This window comes from Miscanthus floridulus, chromosome 16 (genome assembly GCF_019320115.1).
Source record: "Miscanthus floridulus cultivar M001 chromosome 16, ASM1932011v1, whole genome shotgun sequence".
Taxonomy (NCBI): domain Eukaryota; kingdom Viridiplantae; phylum Streptophyta; class Magnoliopsida; order Poales; family Poaceae; genus Miscanthus; species Miscanthus floridulus.
This window is the reverse complement of record NC_089595.1, coordinates 11,792,678-11,808,331: the sequence shown is the minus strand read 5'-3', so window position 1 is coordinate 11,808,331 and position 15,654 is coordinate 11,792,678. Positions and strand designations below refer to the sequence as shown.

General features: G+C 43.2%; 1 protein-coding gene across 1 annotated transcript; it reads left to right on the top strand.

Moving 5' to 3' along the window:
• The first annotated feature begins 9,869 nt into the window (after nucleotides 1–9,869).
• On the top strand, nucleotides 9,870–13,025 carry LOC136512743 (uncharacterized). The gene is made up of 7 exons (XM_066506740.1): nucleotides 9,870–9,916; nucleotides 10,723–10,842; nucleotides 10,953–11,002; nucleotides 11,429–11,503; nucleotides 12,041–12,186; nucleotides 12,286–12,357; nucleotides 12,780–13,025. The coding sequence occupies exons 2-7, from the start codon at nucleotides 10,829–10,831 to the stop codon at nucleotides 12,921–12,923; spliced, it is 501 nt and encodes a 166-aa protein (XP_066362837.1). The 5' UTR covers nucleotides 9,870–9,916; nucleotides 10,723–10,828; the 3' UTR covers nucleotides 12,924–13,025.
• The last annotated feature ends 2,629 nt before the right edge of the window (nucleotides 13,026–15,654 follow it).

Genomic DNA, 15,654 nt, shown 5'->3' with positions numbered 1-15,654 from the left:
CGAAAGACTTGCATTTGACTATTTGTGCTCAAGTATTGCTGCTTGCAATGGAAACCTCAACTCTGCATATCATTCCTTCCTTTGAAAAGTGTCTGCCCCAAAAAACTGATTGTTACGAAACCTAAGCACTGCAATCTTATACTATGGTCAATGTTATTCTTGCATAAATTTATTGTGGTTCAATATCTTGTAGATTCTAACTGGTTGGATAAGAAGATACTAGTTTTTAATTTACTGTTCTGAGACCTACTTTTGTGGCCAGCCTGGTAAACATCCAAAGTCAAGATAGCTTATATATTTGTAAACCTTGAAATCAGAACACAACAGTCAATAGGGACAAGACCATTGCCACAATGTCACCATACAGGTTGTCACAGGTTAAGCTCATCGGGAGAACATAACTGACATTGTCAAAGAATAACAGAAAATTACTTTTGACTTGGCTTTAGTTCTAATATTGATTACAGCTGGAGTATGGTGTTTGTTTATCTGGATTTTGTATTCATCAGCAAAGCTCAAGTTATCACAGAACTGAGTTTTGTCTCACATGTCCGAGACACTTCATCAGTCATCAGTATTGTTTGTACTTGAGTTCCTGTCTGAATGTTTGCCTAGCACTTAGGGTCGGAGATCAAACCATGACACTTTTATTAAATTGTATGTCATGTTGCAACCCCACGGACATGTTCACAGCTAGCAATTTACAGAAAAACTTCAAGTACATGTGAAACACTGCTGCTTGATGTGTCGTCTTATTTTTGTGTGTGCGCTACATAGCCAACTAGCTAGCCGGTATATATGTTGTTGGCCTATAGATATAGATGTCGGCAAGTGGATATCGTTCGCTTGATATATGTAGATGAAAGCTATGTGGTGTGATATATATAGCCATCTTTGAGAAACGTAACTTTACGACCATGAATGATGCTATTCGTCTGACTGACCGACCTCACCGCCGGCACACGTACCTTTCCCATGACACTTACAGTTTCAATTTCATTACCGAGCAATCGATCTTATATATTACATTATGACATCTGTAAAACAATTCTTCTATGATCCATCCGTATTGATCATGGATCATATGCTGCATTATTGGCCAATACACTCTCAGTTTAATTACTCTTTTAGGTTCATTTCCTCACTCTTTCTTAGACATTAGATGAAATAGATAGCCTGTCCTACTGTTGTAATTAATGTGCTGCTATTCTATTCTCTCAAGTCCTACCGTTGAGGGTGGTAGTTTAGCCTGTTTTTTATGCTCTTTGTTTTTGCTGATTTGGATGCGCTTCTTTTTGGGATCGACCCAGCGTGGCCGTCTGCATTGTCTTATTATGAATAGATATCCTGTCCCCGAGGTAAATAGAAACTGACACTATACTCAATATGACCACTAAAATATATACTTAGGGTGAATCTAGTATATATCGTTGCTGGAGCATTGCTAACACAATTCATTGAGTACAACTAGCTGCAGTTCATTGAGTTTACATTTGGTTTATTTATTTGCAACTCAGATTACAGTGGTTCATTGAGTTTCAGAAAATTTGTAGTAGCTAGCTGAGTTTAGTGTGGTTTTTATTTCCTGTGCAATGTCATTTTCATGATACAACAATCTACCTTTATAATTTGTTCCATGCTTAGCTGTTGTGTTTTTTTGTGGCTGTTTGTTTCTTATATTAGTCTCTTTTTAGCTTGAACTGCATGGATGCTTGGCCCGTTGGTGGATGGTTAGCTGTAGGTTAGTTTCATATCAATGTTTGAGTGGTTAGTAATTGAGCCTTTCAGTTTTAAATATTTGAAAAGTGAATAAAATAAGTTTCTCAATAGGCCATTTGACATTGCTAACAACATTGCAAGTGAATCATACATATTCAAATCAGATTGTTATACATATTCAAGTAGCAGCCATTTCAGGTTCCAGATCTTGACTGTAGCATTTCACTTATATGATTGGTTGTAGCATTTCACTACATACCTGCTACTGCTATACTACTATCCTACTGTACTACTCTCTACTGTACTGAACTACTACTACTCTACTTGCTACTGCTAGCTACTCCTACTCCTACTAGTTGGCTGCTACTCTACTCTCTTCCCTTGCTGCTGGCTGCTACTCTACTACTATACTGTCCTACTGTTGAGGGTGGCAATTTAGCCTGTTTTTTTATGCTCTTTGTTTTTGCTGATTTGGATGCGCTTCTTTTTGGGATCGACCCAGCATGGCCGTCTGCATTGTCTTATTATGAATAGATATCCTGTCCCCGAGGTAAATAGAAATTGACACTATACTCAATATGACCACTAAAATATATACTTAGGGTGAATCTAGTATATATCATTGCTGGAGCATTGCTAACACAATTCATTGAGTACAACTAGCTGCAGTTCATTGAGTTTACATTTGGTTTATTTATTTGCAACTCAGATTACAGTGGTTCATTGAGTTTCAGAAAATTTGTAGTAGCTAGCTGAGTTTAGTGTGGTTTTCATTTCCTGTGCAATGTCATTTTCATGATACAACAATCAACCTTTATAATTTGTTCCATGCTTAGCTGTTGTGTTTTTTTTTGTAGCTGTTTGTTTCTTATATTAGTCTCTTTTTAGCTTGAACTGCATGGATGCTTGGCCCGTTGGTGGATGGTTAGCTGTAGGTTAGTTTCATATCAATGTTTGAGTGGTTAGTAATTGAGCCTTTCAGTTTTAAATATTTGAGAAGTGAATAAAATAAGTTTCTACTACTATTGCTGGCTGGCTGCTGGCTGGCTACTCTACTACTATACTGTCCTCCTGCTCTTCTACTACTATACTGTACTACTCTACTACTCTACTACTACTACTACTACTACTACTACTACTACTATACTACTATACTGTCCTCCTGCCTTTCAGTTTTAAATATTTGAGAAGTGAATAAAATAAGTTTTAAATATTTGTTTCCCTTGCTGCTGGCTGCTACTCTACTACTATACTGTCCTCCTACTCTTCTTCTACTACTCTACCACTCCTCTTCTACTACTACTCTCCTCTACTCCACTCTACTCCTCTCCTCTCCTAAACAGTTGTTGGTTTTTTTGCTACTTCTACTACTTCTACTACTTCCTTACTACTACTGTTTACTACTTCTACTTCTATCTTCTATCAACTACTTGTACTTCTATCAACTACTTATACTACTTCCCTACTACTACTGTCTACTACTTCTGATTGTCCGATCTGTCTATCAGGTTCGGAAGATATTAAGCATATGATGTTCATGTGTGATTGAGCAAAGTCAGTATGGCAGCTGTTGCTTTTTTTGGGAAGCAACACCTGCTTTTTTGTCAAATCTCCCCTCTCCTCTATTTTTGCCACCTTTCCTATCCTTTATGTTTGGGAAGCAGCAGCTGCTTTTTTTACACCTTTTCCTCTCTATGTTTGTTAAGCAGCTGTTGCTTTTTTGCCAAATCTCCCCTCTCCTCTCCTCTCCTTTGTTTTCCCGATGATGAAATTGTCTAAGTCCATACATTATATGGAATATGAGCTGATGATTAAGAACTTGTGAGGAACTTGGCATCATTAGCAGTCGCCCCTACATTACCTTCTCCTCTCTTCTCTATTATGATGCCTTGATGCTCCAAGTTCAAGATCAGATGATGTTTGACATGTTTCTGAGGCCTCTACCACTGCTACTTCTCATTTTTTATATTGTTGTTTTATAGGACTACTTTGGTTTATAGACCTTTTTGATTTCTTATACCTTCTCGTGTACCTAAAGCACACTTTCTTGCATCTATTAGAACAAAGCGCGAAATAATGTCACGGACACCAGACAGTGCAGCCTGATGCCCCGAGCATGATGAGCAGCCAACCCTTGAGGAGCAAGCACTAGAGGACCAGCTTACTCAGGAACAGTTCAATAAGGAGGTACAAAATGATCTAGAAGTGATGCTTACTCAGGAGCAGTGTGACGAGGAGGAAGGCCCTGAAGGAGAGGCTGCTGAAGGTGAAGAAGAAGAGGATGATGCTAATGATGACTCAGAAGAGGGATATGTAAGTCCCGAGGATCCTTTCCCACGTGAAGCCAGAAGGAGGCCAACGGAGGAAGATTTAGACAAGGACTTTGACTCGAACGAGGAGGTAGGGAAAAAGCCTTAGCTTGTAAATTTTGCTAAAGCTTTGGCTGTGTTACCTCTGCTAACACTTTGACCTGTCATATATACAGGTCCCTCCTGAAACTCGGAAAAGACGACGTCGACGTCCGTGACATCTCGCTGGATAAGACGGAGTAGAGAAAAGGAGAGCAGAGGCAACAGCCACAGAGACGGATCACGATGCCTCTGCTCCACAACCTGAAGACACAACCACGACTACCAAGCCTAAGAGGAAACGAGGGGATAGAAAAGGAAATCTATATCCAGATAAGGCATGCTATGTGATAACGGAGGTCGGGCCAGCAGGGGAGGTCCTTGAGCCGAAGGAATTAAGAGGATGATTCTGTAATGCGATCGGGGTCCTAGTAAGAGATAAATTGAACCCAGCAATCCCTAATTGGAAAGAGGTACCAGAGAACAAAAAGAATGAACTATAGGATAGGCACTTGAGGGTCAATTTTAAATTTCCGGAGGGTAAGCATGAACTGGTAAAAAATGCTTTCAGGATGATGGGAGAGGTATTCCGACATTAGAGGTCGGACCTCAACACGAAGTATATCCAAAAGGGGTTAACTCCCTTCAAAGAGTTCGGCAAAATAACTCCTAGTCAATGGGAGGAGCTCGTGGCTCAGAAGACTTCACCGGAGGCATTGGAGTTCAGTGCCCGTAACACCGAGCTGGCGAAGAGGAACAAACACCATCATCATCTAGACCTCGGTGGCTACTATGCCAAGGAAGAGCAGTTTAGGAAGATGGACGAAGAGGCCGCAGCTGCTGGGAATATCGATATGACGAATCTAAAGGTACGCTCAAGGAACTAGATATATGTGAGGAGTATAGAAACATCTGACAGTAATCTTAAGTTTGATAAGCCGGAGACCCAAGAGGCGGTATCAAGGATACTGAAATATGCTGAAGATAAGGAGAAGGGCTCCTTCAATTCTTCCGGAGAGAGGGACGAGCTTAGCCTTGGCTTGGGAAACAAGGAGCACACAGGCCGCACCAGGGGGCTAGGGAAAAGGATTACCTAGAAGCAAGGATTCGAAGAGGACAGGCACATGTACAAGAAACATGGCTGAGACCGGGAGACTAGTCTTGAGCTCCAAGTGAAGGCTCCAGTTGCAAAGGCGCTGGAGGAGCAAGGACTGTCTATGGAGTCACGGATGTTAGTGACGTCGCCGGGAGAACTGACATTAGTTGGCAGCCCTCTGAAAGTTCCTAGCAGCCAAGGTTCCACTACAGCCTCAACCCCCATCGATCGCATACGGGAACTAACTAGTTGCACCTTGGTGTTTCTAAGCGGTCGACAGAACACTATGATAGAGGTGGCAACGGGTGTGGCACATTCTCCCGGTGGCTTACACCACAATAATAAGATACCGCCGGACTACACTAGGGTCGAGGTGCATACCGTGAAGCCCGAGTTCATGCAGTGGAGGATAGACTACGCAACTCCCAAGGGGCTGGTGTTACTCGGAGACGTTATTGGGCAGTTCATCCTCTGACACAAACGAGACATTATATTGACTGCTTCTTCGCCGCCTCCCCCTCTCCTAAATTTGGAGCGAGTTGTTGAGGCTGGGGAGATATTTTCACCGTCTCATGACCACCACGTACCTGAGATGCCACATTCTTCCCCGCCTCCTAGCGAGCATGTGCCTGATAAGATGCCACAACCTTCTCTAGCTCGTACCAAGCAAGTGCATGATGAGATGTCATAGTCTTCTCAACAAGCACAGTTGATACATGAACAACGAGTGCCTCCTGAAGAAGGTGATGCACAAGAAGACAAGGACGTGCCTGAATGGGAACTTCGAAAGAAGATTCCAATCAACATAAGGCCAGTTTATGTTCCGGTGAAAGATGTCTCGTCGGTGTCCAAGTGGTATTCACATGATCAGTTCAAGCCTGAGAACCAAGTTAAACAAGTCCCAGAACGGGGTTCTGAGGAGGCCGTAACTAGCAAACTCCACCAAATTGCAAAGCAGTATCCAAATGTTGATGACATCAAATGGTCAAAGGATTGCCCGAAAACATATGAAAGAGGCAAGCCCTTTATACCAAACCGGGACATCCGGCGCCTACCAGTTGGAATGAGAAGGTTCCATGATTGGTACTTGCATGTTCTCCCAACGAGCATAGATCTCATACAAGCATGCTTCCCCACCGGCATATTTGGAAGCCCAGCCGGGAAAATTGTCTTTGACTTCAATGACATGCACACATGCTTTCACCTGGGAGAAATGGAGATGAATCTAATTCGCACGTGGTGCTTGTAAGTCCTTGTCCTCCCGATATGATATGAATGTAATCTTTGAATTTTGTTGTAACTAACCAACGCCGTGATTTGTAGAATGCAAGTGCACATTGTCAAACAAATACCAAGTCTGAAAGCCGGGTATGTAGACCGTCAAGCTATAGCCCAACCAAATTTTAATTACCCTAAACAGTGGACAATGGATGCCAAAGAGCTAGCTGCTGCAAAGACTCTTCGGGAGAAAGAGCGCATCTGTACGGCGAAACTAAAGGAAGAGTCCCTTAAGGTTGCGGCATACATTGCTCTGACTTTCAAAAATCTACAACAACACTCTACTATATGGCTACCATACAACTTCGAGTAGGTTCAACTATATACTTAAAGCTTTGTTCGATATATTTTATTCGATGCAAAAGAACTTATCCAGTTCTATGATTAAATCCATGCAACAACCACTGGATTTGTATAGCCGTCGATGTCGGGAGAAGCATGTCATGGGTCTTTGATTCAATAGATAAGGACCCGGCGACATACAAAGACTTCATATCGATTCTCAAGACGTATACATATCGACAATCCTCATTAGCTTATATGTTTGTATACATACTTGTAACGTTCACTTATGGATACTAACAAGTTATATTTGCTAAAATAATTCGAACAGGGCATTTAGGTTCTATGTCACTCATCATCACGGAAGGCATGATCCAGCGAGGAAGGAAAAGCTGGCTATAAAAACACTATGTGCGGTAAGTGTAACTTACTTCTTCAGTACTCCGTTACATGGCTGTCAAAAGTATTACCTAACATTTTCATATACAAAACACACAGTGCCCCAAGCAGAGGCCTGTGAGTGTACATTGTGGATACTATATATGTTATATGATGAGTAACACCAGTGCCTATAGAAGACACTCCTTAAGGGTAAGTTTGAACATCTTCATCAGTAGTATAAAAACTTCGTTCATTTTATGAAATACTAAACCGAAACTTGTTCTCTTCTAGTGGAGAGAAGAGAAAGAAATGAAAAAAGACCCATACAAGGATGACCAACTCTTAGAGCTCGTCGGCGACCTTTGCAACTTCATATTGGACCAGATTGTACACGTCAAAGGCGCCTACCATGACCAAGAGTCTAACTTAGGTAGAAATCCTCAGTACCAACACCTTCGTGAGACTAAAAGGCTAGCTCTAGGACGTTGATAACAATGTTTATGGAATTTATATATTAAATGATGGATTGTATATATCCTTACGAATTGGACTTGTAATTATAGTTTATATAATACTATTGTGCTGGTAGTCGCGTTCGGAACGTTGGTTGCGGGGCGTTCGGCAACGCGAACGCGGTTCAAAACGTTGGTCGCGGGGCGTTCGGCAACGCGAACGCTGGATGGAATACGCGGAAACATATATTTCTGGTCGAATTTGAATTGTAAATTTGAATTTTTTTTGGCAGAAAAAGGTACTGTAGGGGCGGTTCTAGATTAAACCGTCCCTATAAACAGGTATTATAGAGGCGGCTGGCACTACAGCCACCCCTACAAATCAATTTGTAGGGGCGGTTGGTGATTGAGCCGCCCCTACAAATCTATTTGTAGGGGCGGTTCGTAATACCAGCCGCCCCTACAAATCGATTTGTAGGGGCGGCTCAATCACCAACCGCTCCTATAAATCAATTTGTAGGAGCAGCCTGAGGACCGCCCCTATAAATATATGATTTGTAGAGACAGTTCGGTAGGGGCGGCCATACCCCGTTAAAAATGCTTTGTGTAGCAGTGAGAAACGCCTCAGCGATGGGGATGGACCATTCGCGGCAGTGAGGACGAAGCTGCGACGGCAATCCATGCATTGAAAGGATCGAACTGTCTTGTGCCGAGCTCCAACAGAGCAACGCGGCAACAACAAGCATCCTCGTCGATCACGGAGGATTGGCGGCTGGCGCTCCGGCGACCCGCGTACTCCGGTGATTTGTGCAAGACGACAAGAGTACCACGGCAAGCTCGATGGCGAGGTTCTGGACGGCGGGAGAGGTTCAAAGGCTGCAGTCGTCGAAGAGATGCCGGCAGGCGGTGATGGTGCCTTCCAGCGAGGCTCGGGAAGACGTCGCCACGAGCACGGATCGACGCCAAGAAGCGGTGCCGAGGTCTCTTCGTGCCTCTGCGGTCTCGTAGAGCCCAGCAGAAGTGGCGAAGAGGGCCGGGCTGCGGAGATCGACGAGCCCGACCGGCGTCCGTCAATGGCGGCAACTGGTGAAGCTGGGGAGGGCGAGAGGCCAAGCGTAGAGGCGAAGTGGTGGCGTCGTCCGCGCGCAAGGCCGCAGGCCAGCTTTTATAGGGTGGAGACGGGAGCAGAGGGCCTGGGATGGAGCTCGACTTCAATGCCGTTAATGGTCGTAAGGGCCATTCATCGCACGGAAACGGCAGCAAGCTTGAATGGGGACGGTTACTGCAGAGGCTTTTGATTGCGGGATTGATTGGCCATAGGGGAGGGGTCGCACTTGGCCGGCTTTTCTCGGCTCGATGCAGTGCCGTCCGGAGCAGGAAAAAGCGAAGGAGAGCGAGAGAGCTGAAGGTTGGGGATGACACGCGGGCCCTGCTGGTCAGTGCTGCATGGTGGAGGCGAAAGTGCTGTGGGCCTGGGCTCTCCACGCGGCCAGTGCTGCTGATGCGAGTCTGAGAGCATGTACTAACGTGTAGAGGCTAGCTCGGTAATTATCGCTGCTTTGGGTTATCCACGTGCAAAGGAAAGAATCTCAAGGAAAAGGAAAAACAAAGAATAGAGAGAAGGCCAATCATATATTGTAGAGAAAAGAAAGGAAGAGATTGTGTTGGATTTGAGGTATTATTAGATCGGATAAATCACTACGTAAAAAACGGTTTTTAGCAACGGGACAAATTTTTTTAGGGGCGGCTGGTGATAGAGCCGCCCCTACAGTGACGTGCTCGGAATCCACGAGACCAGCCGCCACTATAAATAAAACAGCAGGAGCGGCTGGTGATACGAGCCGCCCCTACAAATGGGTAGGATTTGTAGGGGCGGCTCAATCACCAGCCGCCTCCGGTGTTTCTATTTGTAGGGGCGGCTGGTGATTGAACCGCCCCTGAAATGCCCAACGTACGGTATAAACCGTCCGAAATATCTACGGCCTCCTCTCTCTCTCTCTCAGTCTCGACTCCCTCTCTCTCTCTCTCCCTCGCTCTCCCTCTCCTCCGACTCTCCGAGGCCCTCCGTCTCTCCCCCACGCCGCCCCTCCCTCTCCCACACGCGGTGACGGGACCTCCCTCTCCAGCGGAGGCGCACGGCGTCGCACCCCCCTCTTCTCCGCGCGGCGGCACTCGGCGGCGCACCCTAGGGTGGCGGGGGTTCTGCCGGGTGGGACGAGGAGTCCGTCCTCGCCGCGATGGTCGTCGAGGACACCCCCATCCGCGAGTCCCGTCGCAAGAGGCAGGCCTCCACCTCCTCCGCCGGCGGCATGTGGCTTCGCGCGCTCGGCTCCGGTCACCCGTCGATCCACGCAACCATGGTAAGCGAGCCTCATCTCGTCTGGTTAAGTACACGGATCTAGGTGCAATATCTGTAGCGGTGGGGGTTCCTGAGAGCGTAGATTTGCGTGGAAATTTTTTTGATTGGAGCTTGTGCTCTGTGGGCTGCTGCATCGCAATCGTGATTCGTCTTTCGCTGAATTAGTTGACTGTAATTCGTACTCCTGAGTTGAAGACTGAAGTGATGTGCTGGGGTAATTCTGTTGTGAATCTAATCGCGATATCAGTCTTCTAGGTGAAGATGTTTAGCTGTCAAATGCAATATTTGAGATGTGCTTTTAAAACTGTGGAAGTATTGATACGGCTAGAAAGTAGAAACTACTACTTACAAACTTAAGAGTCGGAGATGCTGATTACCTACTGCTTACGAGCTAAGAGTTAGATATGCTGATTACCTGGGGATTTGCTTGGGTTGGAAGTATTTACGAAGCTGGAAAGTCATGTTTTGCAAGGTTTATTGTTTCCCAATATCAATATACATCGTGATGCTAATCTAGTTTTAATCCTTGAAATGATTGACTTGATTAGTATACTGAGATTGATTTGCTGTTGAATGGCTTCTGTCCGTTTTTTCGCTCAACACAATTTCGTAGTATAAATCCACAGACAGGCTATTTATTCATACTGCATTGTGCTCAATTAGTATGGCCTTTTGGTCCTCTTAGGCTCTTAAAATTAGAACATGAGGTGAACTCAGGTTCACTCGTTGTGCATGGTGAAATTGTTTCTGGAGGCTGTCAACATGACAATAAGTTCAATCTAATCTGATAGTCATATATGTTTGCAGTCGAGGAGGAAGACCAGGGAGCCCAAGGAGGAGAACGTTACCCTTGGACCCACTGTCCGTGAAGGAGAGTCTGTCTTTGGTGTTGCTCACATCTTTGCATCCTTCAATGACACCTTCATTGTAAGTGCTGGATGTTTTTTTTTCTGTGGATGGACCTTTTTATTCCCTTCCCCAGTTTAAATGTGATGTTGTAATATTGGGGATTGATTTGGGAGTTGCTCATTGTGCAGATTTGCCTGGAGATCTGCTTTGAGCCGACCACCACGCCTTGTGGGCACAGGTAATTTCTAACTGTGCTTTTGGAAAAAAAAAGTGGTTGCTTGAATTCTGTATGCAAAGAGAAGAAATAAAAAACTTTCCCTGGTTCATTTTGTTTGTGCCGTGTGCAACCGTAGGATGTCAGTTGCTTCCTGTGAGTTGCACAATTCATTTTGTATGTTGATTGCCTGTCAGAAAGTGATTTCTTCTGTTGTTAAAAGTGTAGTTTAACGAATGATCTTGGAATTGTAAAATTCTGTTGGTTAGTGTCGGAGAAGCCTGTTAATTACCCCGGGCAAATGGACCACAAAAGCTTACAATGTACATGTGCACTTCTTGCGCATTTGCAAATCCTTTTTTTCCTGATTTTGTTTATATACAAGACTGGAGTACTAGGATTTTCATCGGTACTTTGACTGTGCTTTGACACGCATATCTCATTTCACAGAAGGAAACCGTGTTGGTTCTAGAGGAGAACCAATCCTTGGAAAATGCTCATCGAACATTGCTGCAGGAGCTTGTGGTAACTTTCTATGTGGCTACACTGTCCTTTGATCTCACTTGATGATAAATTGGTTAGGGAGTGTTGTCGGCACGTGCATTTTTCTGGGTCATTGCATCTGTTCTGAGCAGTAGGGTTTTAATGATTATTTCTAAAAGAAAACGGAAGGTGTGGCTGCATTTTTATTTGCAATCCTAGAAAATTACATTGATTGCTGATTCTGTTTTATATGGATAGTGTGTATTTCCATATTTCATTTGCAATCTTAGAAATCAACATTGATTGCTGATTCTGTTTTTATTAAATCTGTATTCTTAGTCATCTGCAGTGCAATCGGGTAAAAAGATCATGCAATATGGGAATTCATTGGATAGCGGAGAAAGTAACTGCCTGATAACTCGCCTTCTTGGTCAGTTGCAGTTCTTCCAACATTCTTTGTTCAAATCCATACCTATCTGAGGACCTTATGGCATCACTTTCTCTTTTTTTCTTGAACACTATTTGGTGCCTGTGTAGCATTAGTTTCTGTTCTGAGAAAACAATGTTCTTCCATGATAGATATTGTGCTTTATCTTTGTGAAAGAGGGCATGTTGAGGGTGGTATGGTATTCCAGCTGTTAGAAAACCTAACTGAAATGTCAACAATCAAAGACTGCAAAGATATCTTTGGGTATATTGAGAGCCAACAAGATGTACTGGGGAAGGTAATTGTGATCCTTATTCTGTTTGGTTAGTTCTGGTTAAGTACAGAAGATGCATGCTTGTAACTTTGCTGATCGATTATCGTTTTGGGTTGTTTGTAGCAAGAACTTTTTGGACGTGGAAAACTAGTTATGCTAAGGACTTGCAACCAACTTCTTCGCAGACTATCGAAGGTTAGGTTCAATTGTTTTATTGTGTCTACTCTTTGAAGTTTAGATTTACTGTTGTTCCCACATTTCATCTAGGTTAAGTGGCCATTTTGTTAGCCAGCTGATTACCCTTAGTTATCCTGTATGTAAAAAGTAATACCCCCCCCCCCCCCCCCCCCCCCAAAAAAAAACACTAAGAGGAACTATGTGGCATTGCCAATAAGGAGAAATAGACACCAAAATTGAAGTAAAAAAGGACACGAACCTGGGTGGTAGGCGTACCAACTGAGCTCGGCTCAGTTCCTAGGACATTTCCATTTTCTTTCATTCAAAAGAAAGGCTTTGTGTTCGAGAAAAAAGAAAGGCTTTGCTTTCCATTTGTGGTTAGTGTTTGCAGCCTGTACACAAGCAATATGGCATCTCATCTGGTGCTGCTGTTTATGCAGGTGGAGACAATTAGGCTTACCGAGTCATTGTCTTGTACATTCTCAAGAATTGCTGCGGTGTGTCTTGTTCTCTCTTGTGTTACTTGCATCGAGCGAAGATTGGTTTTCACAATACTTTTCATATACCTATGTGCAGTCTCATAGTTTAAATGAACAGCAAGCACAATAATTTGCACCGTGTATTGTCATGGAATATTTGTTATAATCTGGTATAAATAAATGTTCTGGTCGAATTTGAATTGTAAATTTAAATTTTTTTTGGCGAAAAAATAATTTGTAGGGGCGGTTGGTACTGTAGCCGCCCCTACAAATCGATTTGTAGGGGCGGCTGGTGTTCCAAGACCGCCCCTATAAATCGATTTATAGGGGCGGCTACAGTACCAACCGTCCCTACAAATCGATTTGTAGGGGCAGCTGGTAACACCAGCCGCCTTTACAAATTGATTTGTAAGGGCGGTTTGGGAACCACCCCTATAAATACATGATTTGTAGAGACCCTTGCGTAGGGGCGGCTGGGCAAACCGCCCCTACAAACGGTATTCACCCGCCCCTACAAAACCTTTTTTACGTAGTGAATATTAGGCCACGAAGAGATATGACCACAAAAGTGAATTTTGAAGTTTGGAATAAATAAATAAATAAATGAGCATTTTGAAACTTGATTTGATAAAATAAACTTAAAACTTGTTTTTGAAAATTTGACAAAATAGAACAAAACCTATTTCAGGATTAATCGAATTCTGTAACTCATTTTTCATGATTAATCAAATTTTGTAACTCATTTTTCAGACAAATAAAGAAATACAGCCAGCATGAATGCAACATGGAAGTTTCTAAACCTTATATTAATTTTAGTTAAACAAAAATTATTATTTGACCTACATTAAATGCACAAAAATTAAATAAATGCTCAATTTAATTACTAAATTTGAGAAATCAATTTTTAGGGTGTTACATAAGTCCTGTGAATACGCAATGTACTCACGGCACTGCCGTTAAATTGTTTTGCAGGAACGCTATAGATCGATGGAGGTTGAGTCTCCATCACCGCTGCCTAGTAGCATCAGGGAAGGGCGACCCCGAGTATGCTACACGTTAACTCCGTAGTCTTGTTCGAGCGACCTTGAGTGATTACTTTAGAATGGATTCTGGATCTTGTCCATTGGTTGGACCGGATCACGTAATTTATGTAAACTCTATCTTGTAAGCTTTTCTGTATAAGTTGTTTGAGCATTATCCATTACACTGTGTCAGTTTGGTATGTGAAATGCTGTGTGCCGCTCAACCTGATCCTGAAAAGGAGTTGCTTAGTGCGCTCCTAGGGGCTGCACGATGTTGTTTTGCTTAAATTAAGCACGTCAAGTGGATGACACTCGATTTATATGAAGTATCACGATGGGCACCCCCACAGACGCGGTATCGGAGCAATGGTTGGCTTGCATGCTCAATCCACCTACTAAACTCTCACCAACTAATGTGTAGTGTTCAAGGAATTTGAGTAAAACTTGAAATTCTACCAACCTAGGGTTGAACACTAGAAGTTAATGGTAACCCTCTTCTGATTAGTTGCTCTAGTCGATAACCTACGCCAATTAGAATGTTAATCATCCAAGCATTTTCGAAAACAAAAAGGAGTTTGGAAAGGTTTGTGAACATCAGCCCCGGGCAGGAAAAGTAGGAAACCCCAAGTGAGAAGTGGTCTACCGTAGTCGCCTTACGCGTAGTATGTCTTGGTGGTAAAATAGCTTGAGAGAACGTTAGCAATCCCTATCTCTCTTATCCTTGGAGACCTATCTCATTTGTGCTCTCCAATTTCTTTGGAAGTCTAAGAATAGCCTGTTATCCCTTATCATGCTCTCGGTGGAAGTTTGGCCGAATCTCCCTAGAACCTCGATCTTATCATGCGACACTAGAAGCAACCACAAGCAATTGAGAGCCACACAAGGTACAAACATCCATGAGAACTAGAACGATGAAGTACCGACCCAACGGTAAACACCAGTTACCACGAGCTCATGAATGAGCCTATTACATGTGAGGAATGACTAGATGCACTAAACAAGTCGTTAGCAAAGTATGTATGCATGCCAATCAACTTTTACCTTGGTTGCTCGAAGGAGAGGCATGTCATATAATGAGGGGGTGCATCAATACATATTTGAGAAATCCAATATGTTCAACTCATTTCTTAGCTTGCAAAACCTCTTCTCATCTAGTGGCTTGGTGAATATATAGGCTAATTGATCTTCGGTGCCCACACCCTCAATGCAAATGTCCCCTTTTGTTGATGATCTCTTATGAAATGGTGGCGAACATCAATGTTCTTTGTTCTTGCATGTTGAACCGGATTGTTGGTTAGCTTGATTGCAGTCTCATTGTCACATAGCAATGGCACTTTCTTGAACTTGATTCCAATATCATTCAAGGTAGCCTTCATCTAAAGTATTTGTGCACAACAACTACCGACGGATATGTATTCGGCTTCAGCGGTTGATAATGCAACACTATTTTGCTGATTTGATGACCATGAAACAAGTGATCCTCCTAACATTTGACATGTGCCTAAGGTGCTCTTCCTTATTTCAACCTTACATCCCGCATAGTCAGAGTCCCAATATCCAACAAGCTCAAACTTTGCTTCTTTGGGATACCACAAACCAATATTTTGTGTATGCTTCAAGTACCTCAATATTCTCTTTGTAGCCTTCAAATGACTTTCTCTTGGTGAGGCTTGAAATCTTGCACACATACACACACTAAACATGACATCCAGACTTGATGTGGTCACATAGAGTAGGCTTCCAATCATAGACCGATACAACTTTTGATCCACCATGTTGCTACTTACATCACTATCCAAATTGCCATTTGTTCC

What these genes read in the sequence shown, in the direction of transcription:
- LOC136512743 (XM_066506740.1), top strand. An exon ending in ACCACGCCTTGTGGGCACAG is followed by an intron (nt 11,003 to 11,428) that starts GTAATTTCTAAC and finishes CTCATTTCACAG; the next exon opens with AAGGAAACCGTGTTGGTTCT. An exon ending in CATTGCTGCAGGAGCTTGTG is followed by an intron (nt 11,504 to 12,040) that starts GTAACTTTCTAT and finishes CTTCCATGATAG; the next exon opens with ATATTGTGCTTTATCTTTGT.